The sequence below is a fragment of the Clupea harengus genome, chromosome 23 (genome assembly GCF_900700415.2).
Source record: "Clupea harengus chromosome 23, Ch_v2.0.2, whole genome shotgun sequence".
Classification (NCBI taxonomy): domain Eukaryota; kingdom Metazoa; phylum Chordata; class Actinopteri; order Clupeiformes; family Clupeidae; genus Clupea; species Clupea harengus.
Genome location: NC_045174.1, coordinates 4,814,250 through 4,835,161, shown reverse-complemented (window position 1 = coordinate 4,835,161; position 20,912 = coordinate 4,814,250). Strand labels below are relative to the sequence as shown.

The 20,912-nt window shown below is 42.3% G+C and overlaps 1 protein-coding gene across 4 annotated transcripts; it reads left to right on the top strand.

Moving 5' to 3' along the window:
- Positions 1-6,840: 6,840 nt before the first annotated feature.
- ppp2r2d (protein phosphatase 2, regulatory subunit B, delta) lies at positions 6,841-20,896 on the top strand. Of its 4 annotated transcripts, XM_012831051.3 has the most exons (10): positions 6,841-7,045; positions 7,298-7,372; positions 14,964-15,061; positions 15,500-15,665; positions 16,093-16,205; positions 16,347-16,524; positions 16,800-16,964; positions 18,031-18,200; positions 18,383-18,474; positions 18,673-20,896. In XM_012831051.3, exons 1-10 carry the CDS (start codon positions 7,039-7,041, stop codon positions 18,950-18,952), a joined length of 1,344 nt encoding a protein of 447 aa, XP_012686505.1. In that variant the 5' UTR covers positions 6,841-7,038; the 3' UTR covers positions 18,953-20,896. The 4 variants fall into 4 exon arrangements, with proteins under 4 accessions (XP_012686505.1, XP_031416405.1, XP_042559076.1 ...); XM_031560545.2 differs by lacking the exons at positions 6,841-7,045; positions 7,298-7,372 and adding an exon at positions 9,483-9,578; XM_042703142.1 differs by lacking the exons at positions 6,841-7,045; positions 7,298-7,372 and adding an exon at positions 13,668-13,993.
- Positions 20,897-20,912: the final 16 nt, after the last annotated feature.

The window sequence follows — 20,912 nt, the reverse complement described above, 5'->3', positions numbered from 1 at the left end:
TAATAAAAAAAAAAATTAAATTTTTTTTTTTTTTTTTTAGACCACGTTTTTTTTAATCGCGAACGTTGCGGTTAGAAAATCGCGTTCTATCATATCGCGATTAAATCGCAAATGCAATTAATCGTTCAGCCCTATCTGGTAGTACTAGGCAGTTCGTTCCACCAACGTGGAACTACAAATGAGAATAGTTTGGATTGCCGTGCTTGCACAGACGGCAGTGCCAAACGACGTTCACTAGACGAACGCAGCGTCCTGGGTGTAACATTTGCCCTTACAAGAGCATTTGCCCTTACAAGAGCGATTTGGGAAAATAATCTAATTGCGATTTTTTACCAAAATATTGCGATTTAATATGCGATTTTTTTTTTATCCTCTTTTTTTTCCCAACAAAACGTAATGAATGATTTAAATATGACCAACACAATATTAGTGTAAAATATTCTTTCCCACATTTTACATTTTTATTTAACTGCTCATTACAGAAACAAGAACAACAAATCGGTGGCTTTGCCACTGTGCATTTAAGTAATTTAAAAAAAGTCATTTTAAGTATAAACACTAGGCATGCACTTTTTAAACACTGTGTGCAAAATGTACCATCTTAAAAAAAAAATTATAAAAAAAAAATTTAAATATTTTTTATTTTTTTTAGACCACGTTTTTTTTAATCGCGAACGTTGCGGTTAGAAAATCGCGTTCTATCATATCGCGATTAAATCGCAAATGCAATTAATCGTTCAGCCCTATCTGGTAGTACTAGGCAGTTCGTTCCACCAACGTGGAACTACAAATGAGAATAGTTTGGATTGCCGTGCTTGCACAGACGGCAGTGCCAAACGACGTTCACTAGACGAACGCAGCGTCCTGGGTGTAACATTTGCCCTTACAAGAGCATTTAGGTAGGTGGGAGCAGAACCAGCAAGCACTCTGTAGGCAAGCATAAGTGACTTGAGCAGCTACCGGCAGCCAGTGGAGCGGCCTGATTTTGCGGATGTTGTACAGCGCAAAGCGGCACGACCTGGAGACAGAGGCGATGTGGGCCGTGAAGGTCAGTTGGTCATCAATAATGACCCCCAGGTTTCTTGCTGTTTTGGATGGAACAAGAGATAAGGAGTCAATATTGATATTGATGTTATGGTGGATGACCTGTTTGGCTGGGAAAACCATCAGCTCCGTTTTGGCCAGGTTCAGCTGAAGGTGGTGATTTTTCATCCATGTGGATATATCAGCAAGACAGTCCGAGATCCGCGCAGAGACCGTGGTGTCCTCAGGAGGGAAAGACAGAAACAGTTGAGTATCATCGGCATAACAGTGATAGGAAAACCCATGCGAGCGGATGATAGGGCCCAACGAGGTGGTGTAAATGGCAAAGAGAAGTGGTCCCATCACCGAGCCTTGGGGCACCCCAGTGGTGAGGGGGTGAGGTACAGACAGCTGACCTTGCCAAGACACGTTGAACAAGCGCCCAGTGAGGTAGAATTCAAACCAGGAGTGCGCATCCATCCAGTTACCAGTTGCCCCTCCATCCAGACAGTAGAGACATTACAGCCTTCATTACACACGAGGGGCTCTTTAGATTTCGTAGGGTGCCCTATGGCTTAGTGTCCGCATCCTCAGCTTTCCAAAAAATGATGGCAACAAAAAGGTGTACCTGCCGTTCAAAACTATCTGATAATTTATGGTGCCACGCCTACTGCACATGAACGTAACCTCAAAACTGTCCTGCTGAAACTAAAAGAGGCAGGCTAAGTGCTGAACGACAATAAGTGTCATTTCAAGCAGACTTCACTGCACTTCCTTGGTCATGTAATCACTGCTGAGGGGATCCTGCCTGACCAAGAACACATTGATGCAGTTCTAAATGCCCCGCCCCCATCTGATGCAGCTACCTTGAGGTCTTTCTTGGGCCTTGTGTCTTGCTTCTCTAAATTTCTACCAAACTTTGCTACAGTTGTTGCCCCTATGCGTGTGTGTGCCAAAGAAATGGACTGAAGCTGCTCAAAGCAGTTTTGATGAAGTTAAACAGCTCCTGATAGCTAGTCCAGCGCTTGCCCTTTATGACCCCACACTCCGCTCAGTGATCTCTACAGATGCGAGTGACTACGGATTGGGTGCTGTGTTTCCCCGAATACAGCCTGATGGCACAGAGAAACCAGTGGCGTTCGCTTCCCGCACCCTGAATGTAACAGTGCGGAAATACTCAATAGTGGAAAAGGAAGCGTTGGCATGTGTGTGGGCTACAGAAAAATGGCGGACATATTTATGGGGCCATCGTTTTACTCTGCGCACGGACCACCAGGCCCTCACCACTCTGCTTACGACCAAGGGGATAGGCAGAGCTGGGATGCGCGTGGCTCGCTGGTCTGCATGCCTACTCTACTTTGACTACGACATCGTGTACTGTCCAGGGTCTCAAAATGATACAGCAGATTGCCTCTCTCGTCTTCCCATGCCTCTGCCTGCGGACCCCTCTGCTGATGAATTGAATTAGTGGCTCTTCCAGTGGCTGACTTTGAAGCTACCTGCTCTACATGCCCTGAAATGACTACTCTGCGGGAACAGATTAATCGTGGCTGGCCACCCTCCATCAGAGCAGTAAACCAGGACATGACTCCCTACTACAAGGTGAGAGAAGAGCTCTCAGTTAAAGACAATTTAATTTTCAGAGGTTCAAGACTCCTAGTTCCAACCTCTGTACGCCAGACCTTGATAGCCTTGGCCCACGAGAGTCACCAAGGAGTTGTGCGCACAAAACAACGCTTGCGAGACCTATACTGGTGGCCAAGAATGGATTTGGAGGTCCAGACCTGCATAGCCTGCTGCGTTGCCTGCCAGTCAAATTATAAAACTGCATTTACTCACCCTGCTCCTCTGCAACCTGTCCAGCTCCCCAAGGGTCCTTGACTGAAACTTGGCCTCGATATTCTCGGGCCATTTGAAACAGCTTCCCCTTCCTGCCGCTATGCTATAACACTAGTGGACTACTATTCCAAGTGGCCTGAGCTTGCCTTCTCTCATAGCGCCACAACAGCAGATTTCGTAAAGTTCCTGATGTCCACATTCAGCCGCCATGGCAATCCAGAGAACATTGTTACGGACAATTGGCCTCAGTTTACGTCAGCTGAGTTTGCAAAGTTCATGGAGACCCAGGGCATTCGTCAATGGCGCTGTGGAAGATTCCATCGCTCCCTGATAAGCTGCCTACAAACAGCGATCCTGCAGACACAGCCATGGAAAGAGGCTGTGCTAACCTGGCTTCAGGTGTACCGTGCAACACCGCACGCTACCACCTCCACGTCACCCTCATGAACTGCTCTATGGTCGTAAAATGCGCACTAGGCTGGACATTTTCCCTCTGTCTGATTCGGTGATGCCTTCATCTACTGCAGTGCGAAATACAGTTCAAAGGAATCAGGACAAGATGAAACTCTACACTGATTTAAGGCGTGGCGCACGTGAGCCTCCATTACAGGAGGGAGAGAGAGTGAGGATAAGGATTCCCCGTGCAACACCCAAAGCTCACCCCAGATTATCTTCACCTGTACAAGTGGAAAAGCGAGTGGGTCCAAATTAGGGCTGCTCGATTATGGAAAAAATCATAATCACGATTATTTTGGTCAATATTGAAATCACGATTATTCAAACGATTAATTTTGAGTTTGAAAACATGATGTATTTATTTACTGAGAACTTTGAAATTTCCCCTTAAAAATTGTATTTGTTGTGTACACTGTATGCGTTGGAATGCGTTGATCCGTCAAGGTTGACGGGTCCCCATTCAAAGTGAATGATAGGTAGCTCAGACACCTCGCAAATCCACTCAGACATATTTTTGAGTTACAATAATGGGGTTTTTACATTGTAAAGTGTCTATTTCTCAGTAACTTTATAAAAATATAAGCAAAAAAAAGTAAAACAAACAACTTTTAGGTACAAATACGACTATCTACGGAGTTTGGTCCGCCATCTTTTTTTTTTTTTTTGCTTCGCGCTCTTGAGCCGTGACCATAAACGTGATCTGATTGGCTAGAGCCTGTGCTGTCGTATGTGCATGAACGTCTGTGCAATTGGCTGTCAATGGTCGATGCTGCTGATTGGCGGCTCACTGGCATGTCCCGCCTCCTGCCAGTGGCATATACTTCCTGATGCCACATGCCAGTTAAATATTTAACTCCCTCTCGCCGCGTTGAATGCTTTTGGGGAAGGACTGAATTGCGCAAATAAATCGTTTCAATTCGATTATATGAGTTTGGAGATTGTTTGACCCAAAAATTGAAATCGCGATCAAAATTCGATTAATTGCACAGCCCTAGTCCAAACACCTTCCTACTAAGTGACAGGAAAAAGTGGAATGCTACTCGCCTGGCCCACCTTCAATTTGGAACTGATAGACATGCAAACAGCAACACTCTACCACACTCACAGGCCTCTACACACACTCCTCCAGACCATTCACGCACCAGAGTCACAACTAAGTGGCATCAGGACTATGTTGTTTATTGACCTGATTTACTTACAATAAAGCCTTTCCTTTTACTCCACCTGGTTAATGTAACTGTATGTTCTTGAAGAGATCTAATTCCATTTTCCCAATTATATTATTGCTATTCTAGGTTTGCTTTATTTTATGTTACAGGTTAATGCATTTTCTGGACATGCCAATGTAGTTAACACTAAACTAGGCTTTGTGCGCTTGATTATTGGTAGGAATGATCCGTTACCATTTTTAGAATTGTCATCCTATGCTGGATCATATTTACCTCTTTTATTTTAGTGCTGACGTAAGCAAGAGTATTCTTTTACAGAGAGAGGAGATGTTGTGTTCTGTAATACTGTTCTATTGTGCTACCACTAGGAGGCACTGTTTCGTAATGAATGGTAGCTAATTTACATGCAGGGGGCAGAAGAAAAGGTGACCTCTATGCTACTAGACATGTACTTTTATACTGCTGACAGTTCTCAGTAAAGCTTTGAAATAATATCCTGCTTGCCGTTATTCTGAAGCTCCACGCCACCCCAGGCCTCTTGCTCGGTTACTCTCTCTGTCTGTATATCTTCTTTTGACATCTTCCTCGGTTTCTTCCTTGCCTCTGCCATGATGTACATACAGAGAATACTGCGCTAGCGTCTTCTTAAAGCTAACAGAAGGGTTTAATTGTTGTGTGAGGTGGTGCCATAAAGCATTACGTAGTTCTTGTGAGAGGTGTTGCGCCTTGTCCACCAAAGTTGCATAGTGCAATACATGGCGTGCTGTGGCAGTGGCAAAGACGCCATTCTCCGTATACCAAGTCAGTGTACTACCAAAATGATTTTGAAAACGGTTATTTTAAGGTAAATTATTACATAATTCTGCTTTAAAATTGAAAATGGCAATTTTGACCAGCTCGGTGAGGCCAGGGTGAGGCACGCAAACAGGTAACACAACATATTCACTGTAGTTCCTCACCTCGTTCCAAAAAATATCTAAACAATTCAAATTGTGGCTATGATCACCAGAATCAATAAAGTTGATCTCAAAACTTGTCATGGAAGTCGCTCCACTAACTTTCAGACGTGGACAGAGATCTATTTTTTTCTAAAAACGTCTCTATGGAGAATCCTACAGTGGCCCTGGGAGCTCAACACACTACAACTTAAGAAAACACATGCAAATAGACAAAAAACAAGCACATTAGGAAAGTCTCTTTATCAATTTGCGCATGATTTAGAAAACAAGCTGCAAATTCTGACAAAACTACAAGCCAAGCGCACTTTTGTTTTTCTTCTATCTAATGTTGGTTGGCAAACAACCACAAGCATTTCCAGATGTATTTATCGCTCTTACGTGTCTCTGGGAATCACTTCTTTTCTGTTGTCAGAATGTGCAGCGCGTTTTTGTAATGTGTAGTGTTGTCTGAATTTGCAGGACATTTCTAAATGTGCCGCATGTGTTGTCAAATTGATTACATTTTCTTAATTTGCTTGTGTTTTGTCTATTTGCATGTTTTCTTCGGTAGAATCGAATTCATAAGAATGCTAACCACTAGGGGGCGACTCGATTACTTTCCCTCCCTACACAAAACAAGCTGTCTATAAGGTTAGGCACCACAAAAGTAGGCCACAGTGGATTCTCCTAAGGTTTCGACCTAGCCAATTTAGTCAGTAAATTGGTAAGACTAAACACCAATTTATCGCTGGTATGTATGTGAAAACTAGTATTTTTTAGAAATGTATGGAAAAACTTGCTACTATGTGTTTATCTTCACTGTTAGCCTCCTGGCTGTAAGTATTGATAGCTATAGCGAACTTTACCAATTACAGGGATTTATTTTAGTTAGCTAGCGTTTGTAATAAAGTACTTACGTACACTTTAGACAGAGTGGTTTTTAGCTCGACGTGGTGGAATAAATGGCTCCTTTCTTGTATAAGATGACATTCGAATAAAGAAAAGGAATGTCCTTGGTTATCTGTTTACAACATAACACCTGCAAAATCGTCTGCATGCATTCCCAGCCTTGAAAGAGGCGCCCGGAAGCCTACACAGCTTACTGGCAGTCCCACCCTGACCAGCCCTGACGCTAGCCTATGCGACTATAAACGCCGAAATGTCTCTCGGGAAGTGTAGTTTAACATCTTTGATCTTGGCTAAATGCTCGAGTCGAGTTTATTATTGTGTCATTTAATAGTATGTTGGGAATGAAATACAGAGACTAATGCTATGGCCTACACACGCCGTTCTGTTTCTCATCATTTTATATAAAATCATGACTAACGCGAGGGTCCGCTAAGAAGGCGGGATTTCAGTTCTCTTTCCTGGGAATGAAGAATGAGCAGAGGCAGCCTTTAGAAAAGTGTCTATTAAGTGACGTCACTGTATCATGTCGACTGGCGATGTGCGCCATCTTGAAAAGAAATAAAATCACGGGCAATTCTGGTTGCTCTGATTCTCAAGACTAATCACTTTTCTTCTGTATCAGTAACCCTGTAATCCTCACGAAATTACCACATTAAGGTTCGGAATAACCCCCATTGACGCCAGTTTTGCTGCAGAACGAAGCAATGGCAGGTAAGGTTGCAAACTTTGTAGGCGGGGGCCCAGTTCTGTCTTCTCACATACCAGGGCGGCCTACCACTGCAAGTTCATTAGCAGCTAACAAGCTAGCTAGCTAGCAAAGTGACTCCACCGTAGATCAAACCTCAAGCTCACAATACCATTAACCAACCTGTTTGGCTTGGATGCAAGTTAATTTAAGTGTTTTAGCCAATCTTAAGTCTATACCGAGTGAGTCTTAAAATTATGTCTTGTGTTGATTTCAAGGTGTCGGAGGAGGGAACGATTTCCAGTGGTGTTTCTCTCAAGTGAAAGGAGCGATAGACGAGGATGTGGCGGAAGGTAAGTTAACATTAATTAAGAGCTATTTGCTTTATTTGAGGTATTTTCCGTTTCGGAAGTTTTAGAGGAGCATTTAATTACTTTAGGGGATTAATCGACCAAAAGCTTTGATCGTGCTTATGCTGCACCGATGAACATGTCTGTGTTTATTAGCTAGCTACTGCTTGCTTGTTACCATCATGGAACAGCTAGCTGGCTAACTCGCTAGCTAACAGGGACCGCACAGATCTCTTCCACGGTCTGAAGCGTAGCTGACTCGCTAGGTAGCGAGTTAACGGTAGCTCATAGCTAACCACCTATTTTCAAGATACTCAGCGGTAGCTAGCTAGCCAACTTGCACAAGTTGGTATGCTGAAACCTGTTCAACTGGTCTTGCTTTAGTTCAGCATTGTTAGTAAATTGCCTTCAATTAGTTGTTGAGATACTTAGTTACTAGGAACTTATGACGTCTATGCGATGCGTCAATATTTCAAAATTGATAACTGGCAAGCTATGTGAAGCAGGAGTGGTTATCATTCACATAGTCAGAATGGGTTGGCGGGCCTATGAGTGTTCTGCCTTCCTGAATCGGATATGTGCGGATGTGGAGTGGCGATGGTGCTGGATGTGCAGCGCAGCCATCATAACCTAGTGCCGGAGAACATGAGCTAGTAGCTATCACCGGCTATTCTTTGACGTTTGACGAATGCTGACACTAACATGGTGGATCTTCGCTCCTTATCCTAGAACAGATCATTCATTGTGGCGGTGAGAAGAGTGTTAATCAGATCGTTTGATTGATGCAATATGCTCTGCTGTTGTCCTTATGTAGTCTGAGCTAACGTGATAAATCACGAATGTCACGACCTAATGTCTGCCCATCAATATGTTTCCACATCTGCAAATTGTTCACCGAATGTGGCATAAACAACTGTTTTTGCCAAAAATGTAGGCTTTAGGACTAGTACCTCCTGGACCGTTAAATTGCAAGGTTTTCGATTGTATATGTGTAGGCCAAGCCTTGTGTAACCTCGGAAAGACACTGTTGTGTGATTTATACGTCATGGTTATATGCAATATGTGGGTAAGCATGACCTGGTATGTTTAGACGTCCTCCTTTAATTTTATCTAACCATGGCATTTTTTTGAAAGGGCAATGACTATGCATTGTTGTTTATACAGTCTGGCATGTTTGGCTGATCTGTGTGTCCATTTTCATTTGAAACTGGTGCTATGTCAATTTACACCCTTCAAATGACTGCACAGTACTTTTGGCACACATGTTTTATTTCTGTTTCAAATTTGCATAACTGTAGGTTGAAAGCTGAGTGTACCCAGCTCTTAAAGGAATGCACCAGTTTAAGTTCTGTATGGAGCAAGAATAGTTAGAAAGAAACAACATGCCATTTCTCCTCACATTGTTTGGCCAGATTTCCCTCTACCTACTTCAACTCAACAGGCTGATGCAGCGATGCACATAAGTGGCCATGTCACACAATGATGGGTCCATAAGCTATTCAGCCATTCCTCACAGATTTAAGTGTAGCCTGGATAGTTGCCTTAGTAATGTACTCTAGCGTGGCTGATGCCAAGATGCCAAGCAAAGTTAGTGTGCCGTATAAAGGGATCATTGTACTTATAGTCATTTTGTGAATTTGAATCATTTTTGTGTTGTTGCAGCCATTTAACGATTTGGTTGAGTGTCTTGTACAGGTATCTTATTGATTCGATGCTTGCTAGTTTGGGATGCAGATGAGAGTGTGATGAAGTGAAACAGATGTTACTGCCCACCAGTAAGCACACAGGCAGTAGCCCCCCGCTCTCTCTCTCACACACACACTGTGCCAGTGCAATATTAATAGCATTGGCAGTGCCAGTGAAATGTGGCACTACAGGAGAAACAGCCACACTCACACAGTGAGGGAGAGAGAAAGAAAGAAGTGGGTGTCTTTCTCTGGTCCTGCTGCACCCAACCCCCAAACACACACACACACACACACACCCTCCCTCCCCTCGGTCTTTCTCCCGCTCCAACATGAGGGAAGCCACAGCTCAGGGCTGCTGCTTGTTGTTGTCGCGACGTTTTGCCCTGCAGCTGCAGACGCTGCTGCCCCAGCCATAGCTTCTCCCAGGCTCTTAAATCTGCCCCGGCAGCCTGCAGCACCAGCAGATGACAGCCGCAGCCTTTAAGCAAGGTATAATGGCCTCCCGCCGAGGGCCAGCATGGGTACGTGCATCTTGCATCCTTCTTGAGAGGGAGGAGGAGGATTCCGCTTAGTAAGCTTGCATCCGTATCGTAATGCTCTGCTGTAGTATGTTGTGGTTTTGTTTTTGCTGGTGCCTTTGGAGTAGGATAGCATTAGCACTGAAAACACTTTGGTAATCTATCTTTTCTTTAGTATCGTACATCTTTCTTTTGTAGTATTTGCCAGAATATATACATTTTTAATGTGTGTCTCATTTGATTTGCATTGATAGTTTTTCAGGAGGGGTGGATGGAATTTATTTTATTAATTATTTTCCTATTGTAGGGTGAATGTACCGTTACAAAGCAATGAACGCTAATCTAAGATCAGACAACAGCCTGTTTTATGCAGTTACTTAAATGGACTGCATCTTCTTGCTGCATCACTGTACATTAGCTCAGTGTTTTTCAGCGGTGATAAGGTGTGGGCTGCCCCCATGTCCAGGACGGGTTGTTATTCCGTCAGCCTGTTTTTAGTGCTAAGGGCAGGGCTGATGGGACCGATGGCGCTAGTGGTGGTTAATGAGTAGGAACTTTTGAAAATGCAGTGTCCGATACAGCGCAGTCATCACATAATCTCTTACTTTCCGCACCATTAGGCTACACTGTATTTTCATCTTCTCCAGCGGAACACTTGTAGCTGACTTTACTGTAAATCTGCAGTAACCATGACTATTATCAGTCAGAGATGTTTTCTGGAAAATGACATTCACATCTATGACTCCATAAATTATGGGGACTCCCTTGCCTCTCTGCTCTAGACGTTCATTCAGTGTGACTGTAGTCAAGACTGTATTTGCTTATGTTTGTGTATGTTGGTGCTTTGCGCATTTTATTTATATTATTCAAGGGTTTAATGGTCATGTTATACTGCAGGAGTCAAGAGTGATGATAGAGTAACATAATACAATTTAAGTTTGTTTTAAAATTGTCTACATGAATTAAGTGGTTTGAGACTAATCAGATGTAACTATACATTCAGCACGATCTCATACAAAGATCATGCATGGACCCCCCCCCAAACCACAGAAAACCACACAACAACTCATCTGTATCTCACAAGGTCCTGAAACGTAAACCATTATTGATCAACGCATTACGGCAGTGGAGAAAAATACGATCAAAGCAGCAAATGATGGAGAGGTGACTGCGTTCACATTCTACCTAACTAAGGATATGGTGCTGTTCAAAGCTGTGGGCAGCGTGAGATTTAAGACACGGATGCACACTTATGTTATTTTATGGTAATTATGTTATTTATTGGCTGCTGGTAACAACTTGAAATGATAACTCTGAAAGATTCTCTGTGTTCGACTGTAACGCTTGCCGGTTAGCGTCGGCAACTAAATTGAGACGAGTCACAACCATTTAATTACCCGTAGTTGCCTTCTGTCGGAACACCAGAACATCCCACAAGATCCATTGCGCTGCATTTTACACCTAATATATGTAGGCTAACACCGTTTGATCCACTGTATTGATCCCAACTTGTCAAAAGTGCTGTTTGATGCTCAACACAAACGTGGACTCACAGCATGTGAGTGTATTTCATAACACTTGTTTATTGTAGTGTATTCTAGCTAGCATCTTAGGCTGTAACATAGGCTACATCAGGGGTGTAGTGGAGGGTAAATGCTGTTTACACACCTTTTTTTATTGCAAAACAGCGTTTACTCGCCTTTCTTTGATTGTTTACTCGCTTTTCATTAAGCAAGTTAAGAAATGTGTCATTCACTGCGTTGGACTTACAATGTAAATGGGCTGAGTAGTTCTTTATTTTTCAGTTAATAAGATACATTAGTCATCATCGAGTACTGTCCTACAGATTGATTCTCAAGCAAGCTTTTCGCAATATAGTTAGCCGGTTAACACCTAAACATCCTAACTGAATCAATGCAAATGTATACATCCATTTCCATTAGTGCTAGCTGGACATCAACTTTGTTTGTGTACAGAGGGAGGCAGGCAATGTATAGGGACAGAGACACAATAAGTTCTTATTAAGTGGGGCAGTAAAGGCACTGAGAGAGGTTAGTGTAACACACAACGTGCTAGCCTACATGACACATTTTGAATGTATCTTAAAACGGATCCATCTATCCGTAAAACATTGTGTTTTTATCCATAAAAATATCACAATTTATGCTCAGCTATAGATTGTACAAAGCAGTGGGAACTAAGAAAAGGTTTTGAGGTTGTTTTTGAAGTTTGATGTCGTTTTTGTTGCAGTAGTGGAAGTGAACACAGGGCATTCTCCTTCGGAAATGCGGCGGCGGTGGTGCTGAACATGCAAGTGCAACTGTGTTGGTAGGCAGTGAGACCACTACTGTGCAACTGCGTAGGGTCAGCGTAGTTCAGTTCATAACAAACGTTTACAAGCCATAAAATGAGGGAACAGTAAAATAGTTGAACTGCAGGAAGCACTACAGTGAGTAGGCAGGTAAACAGCTAAGCCCACACCCAGCTGTCAAACACGCTCCCGGAGAGAGAGCAGAGCATAAGCACCGCGTCCCCATACACCTTTTCCACTAACTGTTCAGACTTCTGCCCCATGGGTAATCTAGTAGTACAGCGAGTACAGGCTCCAACCACCAGGCCCAACATCGGTTGTGTCCCAGAACTGCTTCTCTGTTGAATTATGAATGACTACTGAAGGCTGTACCCTCTGTACTACACACTATACTAGCCAGATTCTTCGTTCTTCTTCACTTCAACATACATTGTAATATTCACTGTTGACTGATTACTTAGCCATAATCACATGTATAAGCCCAAACTACTACTATTATTATTATTATAATAACAATAATAATATAATAATACATATAAGATTTTGTTTCAATGGTGTTGCAGTCCTGCATAGAGGTTAGGTAAATTAAATTGAGGACACTGTAACGTTAGTTACATAACTAGCTATCATTTCATGCAAGTGGAACTATGCCGTTTAAACAGTTTTTGTCTTAAAAGCGAATTGGTTTAATCACTATTGTAGTACACACAATACAGTTCTGGCGACCACTTTTTAAAGTGTATGTTGAGTCCTGCACTTTTGTGTTAACATTTAAGACAATTAAGTTTACATTTTACTTCAATAGTACTCCTTTAAAAAAATCATATTATTTAATGGTTGTTAGCTATTGACTGTTGACTACAACGTTGTTTAATATTTAAAATAAAGTTTTACTAAAGTGTCCTTTATGTAATATTGTGTTCCACCGGCTGGTTCGAGTCTAGATATTCTCAGCTGTACATTTCAAATTTGGTTAGAGAGATGGCAGTTCAGATTGTGGATCATGATTGTGTGTTAAAAAGCAGATTGCCCACGCCTAATTGATATGTAGGGGATTTGGACACCGGGATTTATTTTAGGAAGCCTTATGGAGTTGTCAACAATATCATTAACATTGATTAACAGTTCCAGATGAGGAGAAGCCTTTTTTCTGTACTAAATAGAAGATTTCTGGTGTGTAAGTCTTCTGAACAGGGAAGACTGGTATACAGGTGTACGGTAGTGTTGATTTAGTTCAAATGAAAAAGAATGAAATAGTTTCTGCGCTTTTGCATGCAGGAGCTCTAGTGTTGCTTTTTCTGCAGTACCTTAGTACTTCTGCCATTTAGGCTCGTGTACGTACAACCACTGGAATTGCTATTGATAAAGACACTCACTTTAGTTTTTAAATTTAGGACTATGTTTTCACTTGTGTTTGTGATTTAAAAGGTGTAGATAAAACGTATATTTAATAGTTATATAAAGTGAATTGCGAGACTTTTTTATTGGTATTGGCAGTGTTATGTGTTGTCTGGATTTTGGTTGGTATTAGGAATAAAATGTCTTTATTCTAAAAGTTTGTTGTTGTGACGGCCCTCCTGCATTTATACTAATGTTATGTTTTAGGCTAGGACTCGGTATGAGACCTTAACGTCAAGTTCTGTAAGAATAGCCTGTGTGATATTTAGGGTTGTTACAAACCTTTGTATTACTTTGATTTACCATCAGCCACAATTTGTTTACTCACAGTACCTTACTGGCTCACAATATTCTAGTCAGTGGGGGCTATGTGAAATGGCCTCACCTGAGTGAAACATTGTATACATTGATTGCACTGACGTTGTTACTGTGTCTTGTGGTCTTCTTATCAGCGACACACGATTGATTGGTGTTATTAACTCGCCTTACGTTAGAGAGGGTGGATAATAGGCTAGGCTCACATAATAGGCTTTTGTTTGTTTGTTTTGATTATTCAGTTTGACCAAAATATGACTCTCCTGAAAATATTGAATTGTTCCATAATGCAGATAAGTTAAGCATATCCTCTCTCTTTCCACAGTTCAAGTATTGGTTGATGCTGAGGGCAGACTACACACGTTCTGCAGATGTCATATGAAAAGAACCTGCTGTAGGCTAAGTGTTGAAATGCTGTTGAGGTTTTGTGCCTTTTGAAATTCTAAGAAGTATTTCCATGTTTGAAAAGGTCCTTTTTTGTTTTGTTTGACAGTGTTCACAACAATTGTAAGATTCAGATAAGCGTCAACTTGTAGGCCTATCCTGGTATACTGCTTAGCCCTAGCCTGACCTCACTGTCCGCTCCTGTGTTCTTTGTTTCTGAATGAGAGGATGATTAGTGATAAGTGTGCTAAATATATCTCACAAAGGAGCGGTGTGTCCAAAGCTCGTGTGGGGTTCTGTGCAGGGGAGCACTTGTATGCCCATCGTACTAATTGACTCGGTTTCAGAGAGGATGAGTCACCCTTGTTTGCGTCTCCTCGGGCTGGTCCTCAGAGGATGTGATTTGGAGCAGGGTTGTTTGGCTGATTTGTTTGTGTGTGTGTGTATGAGAGAGAGAGTGAAGGTCCAGATTTGATCATCTCGTGCATAACTGGAAATGGGCGTAATTTGTCATATGTTGATATCATTGTTGGTCTGGATCATTGGAAGTGTGTGTTGAAGTTAGTTTGAATATGGAGTTGTATAAATATTGTGGGGAGTAGTTCTTTTCCAGTCACCTTTGCTTTGATATTTGAAATGTTTGTGATTCCCATGAAAGTGTCTTGTCAAACCGTTGGAGGTGAGCTGTTTTTAGACCGTGACTTGTTTCCATGTTTCTTAAAAAAAAGACGTCCTCTGCATTAATATAGGTCAGTGAACACCTGCTTGCAGGAACAGGCGTGAGCGTGAAGTGCACACAGACAGTTGTTAGGAATGCGCTTAGAACTGTTGATAGAGTAAATATCCACTTTGTATGACCTATTCTATTCATGCAAGTGCATCCCTGTATAAAAAAATATGTATTTGTGTAGACCACAATTTCCATTTGCAGGTCATGCTTTTGTGATTCATGGTGCTCATCTAACTTTTCTGTTTTGCAGCGGACATTATCTCAACTGTTGAATTCAACTATACGGGTGACCTATTAGCCACAGGAGACAAAGGGGGAAGAGTTGTCATATTTCAGCGAGAACAGGAGGTCAGTACACCCATGTCTGAATTCTGCATAGTATTCCACATTTAAACAATGCCATTCCATTTGACTCCGTATCTAGAGTTATGTTATCAAGATTGTAGATCTATGCTGGTCAAAGTGAGAGCACCAGGTAGTATTGCCATGATTAGGCCAATATCAAGGTATTCCTTTCACAGCTTTTGTGAAGCTGTGGTGATTCTGTTTTGTAGTTTTGGTTAGCCACCTTATTTTGTGAGCTATAGGCCTTAGATTGCAAGAGTTGTTGATGCACTCCAGCTGTCGAACTAAGACTACATGTTGTAAGCTGCCTATCATTTTAGGATTGTTGAACATTTATATTGCTTGATTAAAACCGATTGTATATTAAAAGCTGTATTTGCTATATATTTGTATTGTATTTGGTAATTGCTAATTGTGTATTTTTTTTCCCCTTCAACTCAGAGTAAAAACCGACCACTCTCCCGAGGAGAATACAATGTGTACAGCACTTTCCAGAGTCACGAGCCAGAGTTTGACTATTTGAAAAGCTTAGAAATTGAGGAGAAAATCAACAAAATCCGATGGCTACCCCAACAGAATGCTGCTCACTTTCTGCTTTCCACAAATGGTGAGTCCTCCAGGTCACTATCTCTGCACAGCACCTCCCATCACAGGTACAGAGCAGAGAAGGGTGGTTATGGGTAGTTTTCCATTGGAGATTCCACCCCACACACTATTTGCAGAAACTTCACAAATGTATAGAATTGCAGTTTGACCATTATGTTTTACTTCTATAACTTAATTTGCCATTTACTGTGTGTCATTATTATGTAGCTTTTTGGCTATTGTCAAATCAGTATTTGTTATATAGTTAACTGTTCAGTGTAAAAGGACTACAGCGGAAGTGAGTCTGTCACTGTCTTATTACTGTTTTCTGATCACCTTGTCCACTGACATGTTGCTGAACTTTCCTGTCATTTGACTACTTGTATGCCATATGAAATAATGTGGTGTGAATCCCCCTTGAAGTCAGAATCGCTCGTCTCTCTTTTCAGACAAAACCATAAAGTTATGGAAAATCAGTGAAAGGGACAAAAGAGCAGAGGGCTACAACCTTAAAGATGAAGATGGGAGACTGCGGGATCCTTTCCGAATCACATCACTACGGGTGGGCGTCTCCTCTCCTCTCCTCTGCTCTCCTCTCCAGCGCGTCCACAGGCTTCTGACTGTGTGGTTTTAATCATGGAGTCCTTTTGATGTATACATCTAACGGATCTCGGGGATGTTTTTTTGTGCCTTTGTCTTCCAGGTGCCAGTCTTGATGCCCATGGACCTGATGGTGGAGGCGAGCCCACGGAGAATATTTGCAAACGCACACACATATCACATCAATTCCATTTCAGTAAATAGCGATCATGAAACGTACCTTTCTGCAGATGACCTAAGAATAAACCTATGGCACTTAGAAATCACAGATAGAAGTTTTAGTATCCTTTGACAACCAGTATACTGTGGAGGCATGCTGTTGGATTTTGATTTGTTTTGGTTTCATTGACATTAGTGTTTACGTAAGAGACCTTGCGCTGTATCACATTGGTATAATGTTCCACTCCGGGCAATACAACACACTTAACACACTCATGTCAGGTCCTCTCACACAAGTCTGTCTGTTTTCTGTGCAAAATCATATTGCCCTGTTCGCTCGCTGCTACTCCCTCCCCCTCCCCCTCTGTATTTGGTTCCTTGACTGTCTGCCCTTCAGACATTGTAGATATAAAGCCTGCCAACATGGAGGAGTTGACGGAGGTCATCACTGCAGCCGAGTGCCACCCTCACCAGTGCAATGTATTTGTGTACAGTAGTAGCAAGGGCACTATCCGCCTGTGTGATATGCGAGCGGGCGCCCTCTGCGATAGACATAGCAAATGTAAGTGGCTCTCCGCTCCCGGCGGACACACACACACACACACACACACACACACATTCAGAGAAACCACACACCACATGTACATAAATCTGCCCATTTCAGTTGGTCTATTGATGACTCAAAGAAGCCCAGAGTCACAAAATGTACAAAAGCCAATAGAGTGAAAAAACATCAGACCCCACACTCCAAATTCTTTGTTTGTTTTTACAGTACTTTCCTTCTGTTTAATGTCAGCAAAGCTGAGTTGGGGTTACGTAACCCAGCTCTTACATAATTAAATCTCGAGCTTTCTCTTTTGGCGCTGCATCAGCTCCAGGGAAAGAGATAGAAATCTGTCATTCCTTCAGACACAGTTCAGAAAACACAGCCTGCATCACTGACCGTGTTGAAATTGCCTCCTGGGGGGTATTCCAAGTATGTAGTTTAGCGACAAACCTGGCTAAGTTAACTCAGAGTAAGTGGTAAACCTCCAGAAGTGCCCTATGACTTTGTTTTGCTAGGAGAATGAAGCCATAAGGCTATTCTTTTAGGAGTTTTACCACTCTGAGCTAATTCACCCAGGTTTGTCACTAAACCACGTACTTGGAATATCCCCCGGATTAAAGCTATTAATCTAGCAATTGCCGTGCCTGGCATGCAGTACAGTGACATGCTATGCCAGCTCATTTTATCAGAGTAGTTATTGAACCAGATGTTGACCAAACCACTAAATGTCTAGCTTACTAGGTGCTGGGAAAAGTTGACCCATAAACAGTTTGTTGCAACAGGAGATGCAAAAGATGACTGCATTCATAGATTCTATGGCACAGTAATGGTTTCGGGGGAGCGCAGGTTTTTATTGTGCAAGCAGAGCTTATCTTGTCAATTTAAATTTGATGTTCAAGCCAGGGTGTTTGTATCCCAGGAGCCAGAACTGTGGGTTGGCCGGAATAACTGGTTTCAGCGGTCAAATGGCAATAACCTTATTAGCAGTCTTATTTTGTGAGTAAATATGCCATTTTACATCAGTGTCAGTTTCACTTTATGCGTATAATTGTTTTTTTGCTTTGTTTGTGTGTTCTTTCAGTTTTTGAGGAGCCAGAGGACCCAAGCAGCAGGTCTTTCTTCTCGGAAATCATCTCCTCAATATCAGATGTGAAGTTCAGTCACAGTGGACGCTACATGATGACCCGGGACTATCTCTCAGTAAAGGTGTGGGACCTCAACATGGAGAACAGGCCAGTGGAGACGTACCAGGTACTCCACCATTCCTCTCTGCATAAGCTTCTCAACCCCTCTTAAAGCTTTCCAGTCATGCACCATCATGTGTAACGTCTTACACCCCCCCCGCCCCCGGGCTCTGTCACCTGACACAAGTCATCCATTTTGGCTGAGGCCGTGTTTGACACCTCCACACCTTCTCTGCTGTATCTCCTTAGGTTCACGAATACCTCCGAAGCAAGCTGTGCTCGCTGTATGAGAATGACTGCATCTTTGACAAGTTTGAGTGCTGCTGGAACGGTTCTGACAGGTGAGGCACACACGGCGAAGCGAGAGGCAGCTGACCTCAGCTCTAACGAGTGTGGAATACTAAACACTGCTACCTACTGAGCAGCCATCATGAGGGCATGTAAGCAGGCTGGAGGGTTTTTAAATTACCTTTCCTCTCTCCTCTCCAACTTCCTGCTCCCCTCTCTCTCTCTCTCTCTCTCTCTCTCTCTCTCTGCAGTGCCATCATGACTGGCTCCTATAACAACTTCTTCAGGATGTTCGACAGGAACACCCGGCGAGACATCACGCTGGAAGCGTCCCGGGAGAACAGTAAACCGCGTGCCATTCTGAAGCCCCGGAAGGTGTGTACCGGCGGCAAGAGGAAGAAGGACGAGATCAGTGTGGACAGCCTGGACTTCAACAAGAAGATCCTGCACACCGCATGGCACCCCAAGGAGAACGTCATCGCCGTGGCCGCCACCAACAACCTGTATATATTCCAGGACAAAATCAACTAAAATAAGAGAGAGAAAAAAAAATATGAAAGAAAATTAAAACAGAAAAGAAAAAATCTCGCCCTACCTTCCAAATCCCCACCCCCCCGGCGCTGGCCTGAGGACACAAATCTTGTACTTTGCATAGTTAAGCCTAGTCGTTAAATCGGTAAACGAAACAATGGCCTTTGTTGTCCTCCTAATGAAGAATTTGATGCACTTGTTTTCATGTGTAGCCGAGGGAGTTAAAAAGACCGCCTGTTTTCTTTCTTTCTCACCTTCTTTCTTTCTTTCTTACCTTCTTTCCTTCTTCTTCTTCTTCTTCTTCTCCATTGTTTTCCCTCTGGGGTCCCAAAATCCAGAGCCCTTTCTCCCATCTTCCCATCAGCCCCACTCTGCTCTGGTCTCATTGATCTGAAGAAGTCCGCCCCAAAACTGGTAAAAGCTCATTTGACGGAGAGCACTCGAGAAGAGGCCGAAAACTGCCCCAAAGTTAAACTTATTTATTTGAGTTGGAGCCTACTTTTTTTTAATTAAAAAAAAAAAAAAAAAAAAAAAAAACTACCGGCCCACAAAAAGTTTGGAATTCCCCCATCTCCCCCGTCCCCCCAAGTCATGTGTAGTCTCTCTTCTGTAAGCCTGGGCCTCTCTGAAATGACATTTGCTTGTTAATGCCTGTTAACATTCCTCCTCTGGCCCACCGCTCAGGCCTTGGTGTTTGACTTTTGAAGCACTTAACAGGTCTCCATTTCGGTCAGTGGACAGTTGAACCTTTTTTGTCTTTTTTTTTTTTTTTGTTTGTTTTTCTTTTCCTGTTTTTTGTTTTATTTTTTGTTTTGTTTTATGTTTTACTCTCTTCTCCATTTCTCATGCATAGTAACATTTACTCACTGACTGTATCTAAATGAATACACCGTTTGGTGTCAACCACTTAATAAAAATAACAAAAATTATGAAGACGCGTTTTTACATTCTGAACTGGTGTGTATGGTTTTATGTTTTGTTCTGTTTGTTTTGCATGTTGTGTACATTGTAGACGGGAGAGACGGTGGAAAATGTGAAACGTCACCCTGCTGACACCTCTAGGCTGCTTCAGGCATGTGATTTCTTTTTTCCCTTTCTTTTTCTTTCCTAGGGAGAGATTCTCGATTCTCAGTAATGTACTACTTGAAGCTGCAGTTGCACTGTGGGAACGAGATTAGCTCTGATTTAAGTGTTAGTATTGTCTGTCAACGCTCTTAGATCCCGCTGATTTCATTTTTTTTTTTTTTTTTTTTAAGTCCAGGATGATCATAGAGTACTTGTATTTTTTTAAGGGATATTGCAGCCTTAAACTTCTCCGTTATTGGGGAAGGGGACATTCATAACATACACTTGTAACCCTAACAAATATATGGTCTTGTCATATACTCTTACACCCCTACCACACCCCCGTCCTGTCCTTGCTTAATCCCTAGCATTAAGTTTCTTTCTCTGTGCTTGTCCTCGTATTTGCTGCTAAACGTGGCTCTGTATATGGACACCTACAGGCGAGATCCAGTGGTCTGCGGTAACCTGGGTTACCGTGATTGAAACACGCCCAGTAACTCAGTGCGGAGTGCCTCCCTCTAAACCGCTTGATTCCTTCTAAACTAATGAAGTCAAATCGGCATTATACGACACCAATTTAAAAGAAAGAAGAAAAAAAAACATTCAAGTGCTGCTTTGGTTTCAACATGCAGCACTTAACACTGGTGTTGGATCACATACAGAAAATAAAATGAAAAATAACTTAACGGTTGAAAAGTACAAAGTTGTTGTAAAGTTGGTTGTGACGCTCCTTAAATTTGGGAACTCTTGGGTCGAATTAAGTATTCTCATTGACCTTGTTCCTTGTTAAATAATGATGATGCTAACATTGTGGAAGTGTATACACTTGTTTGATTATTTTTGACCAAAGTTAAATAAATTTTAATTGTGTTTACCTGATTTAGGTCATTTCTTG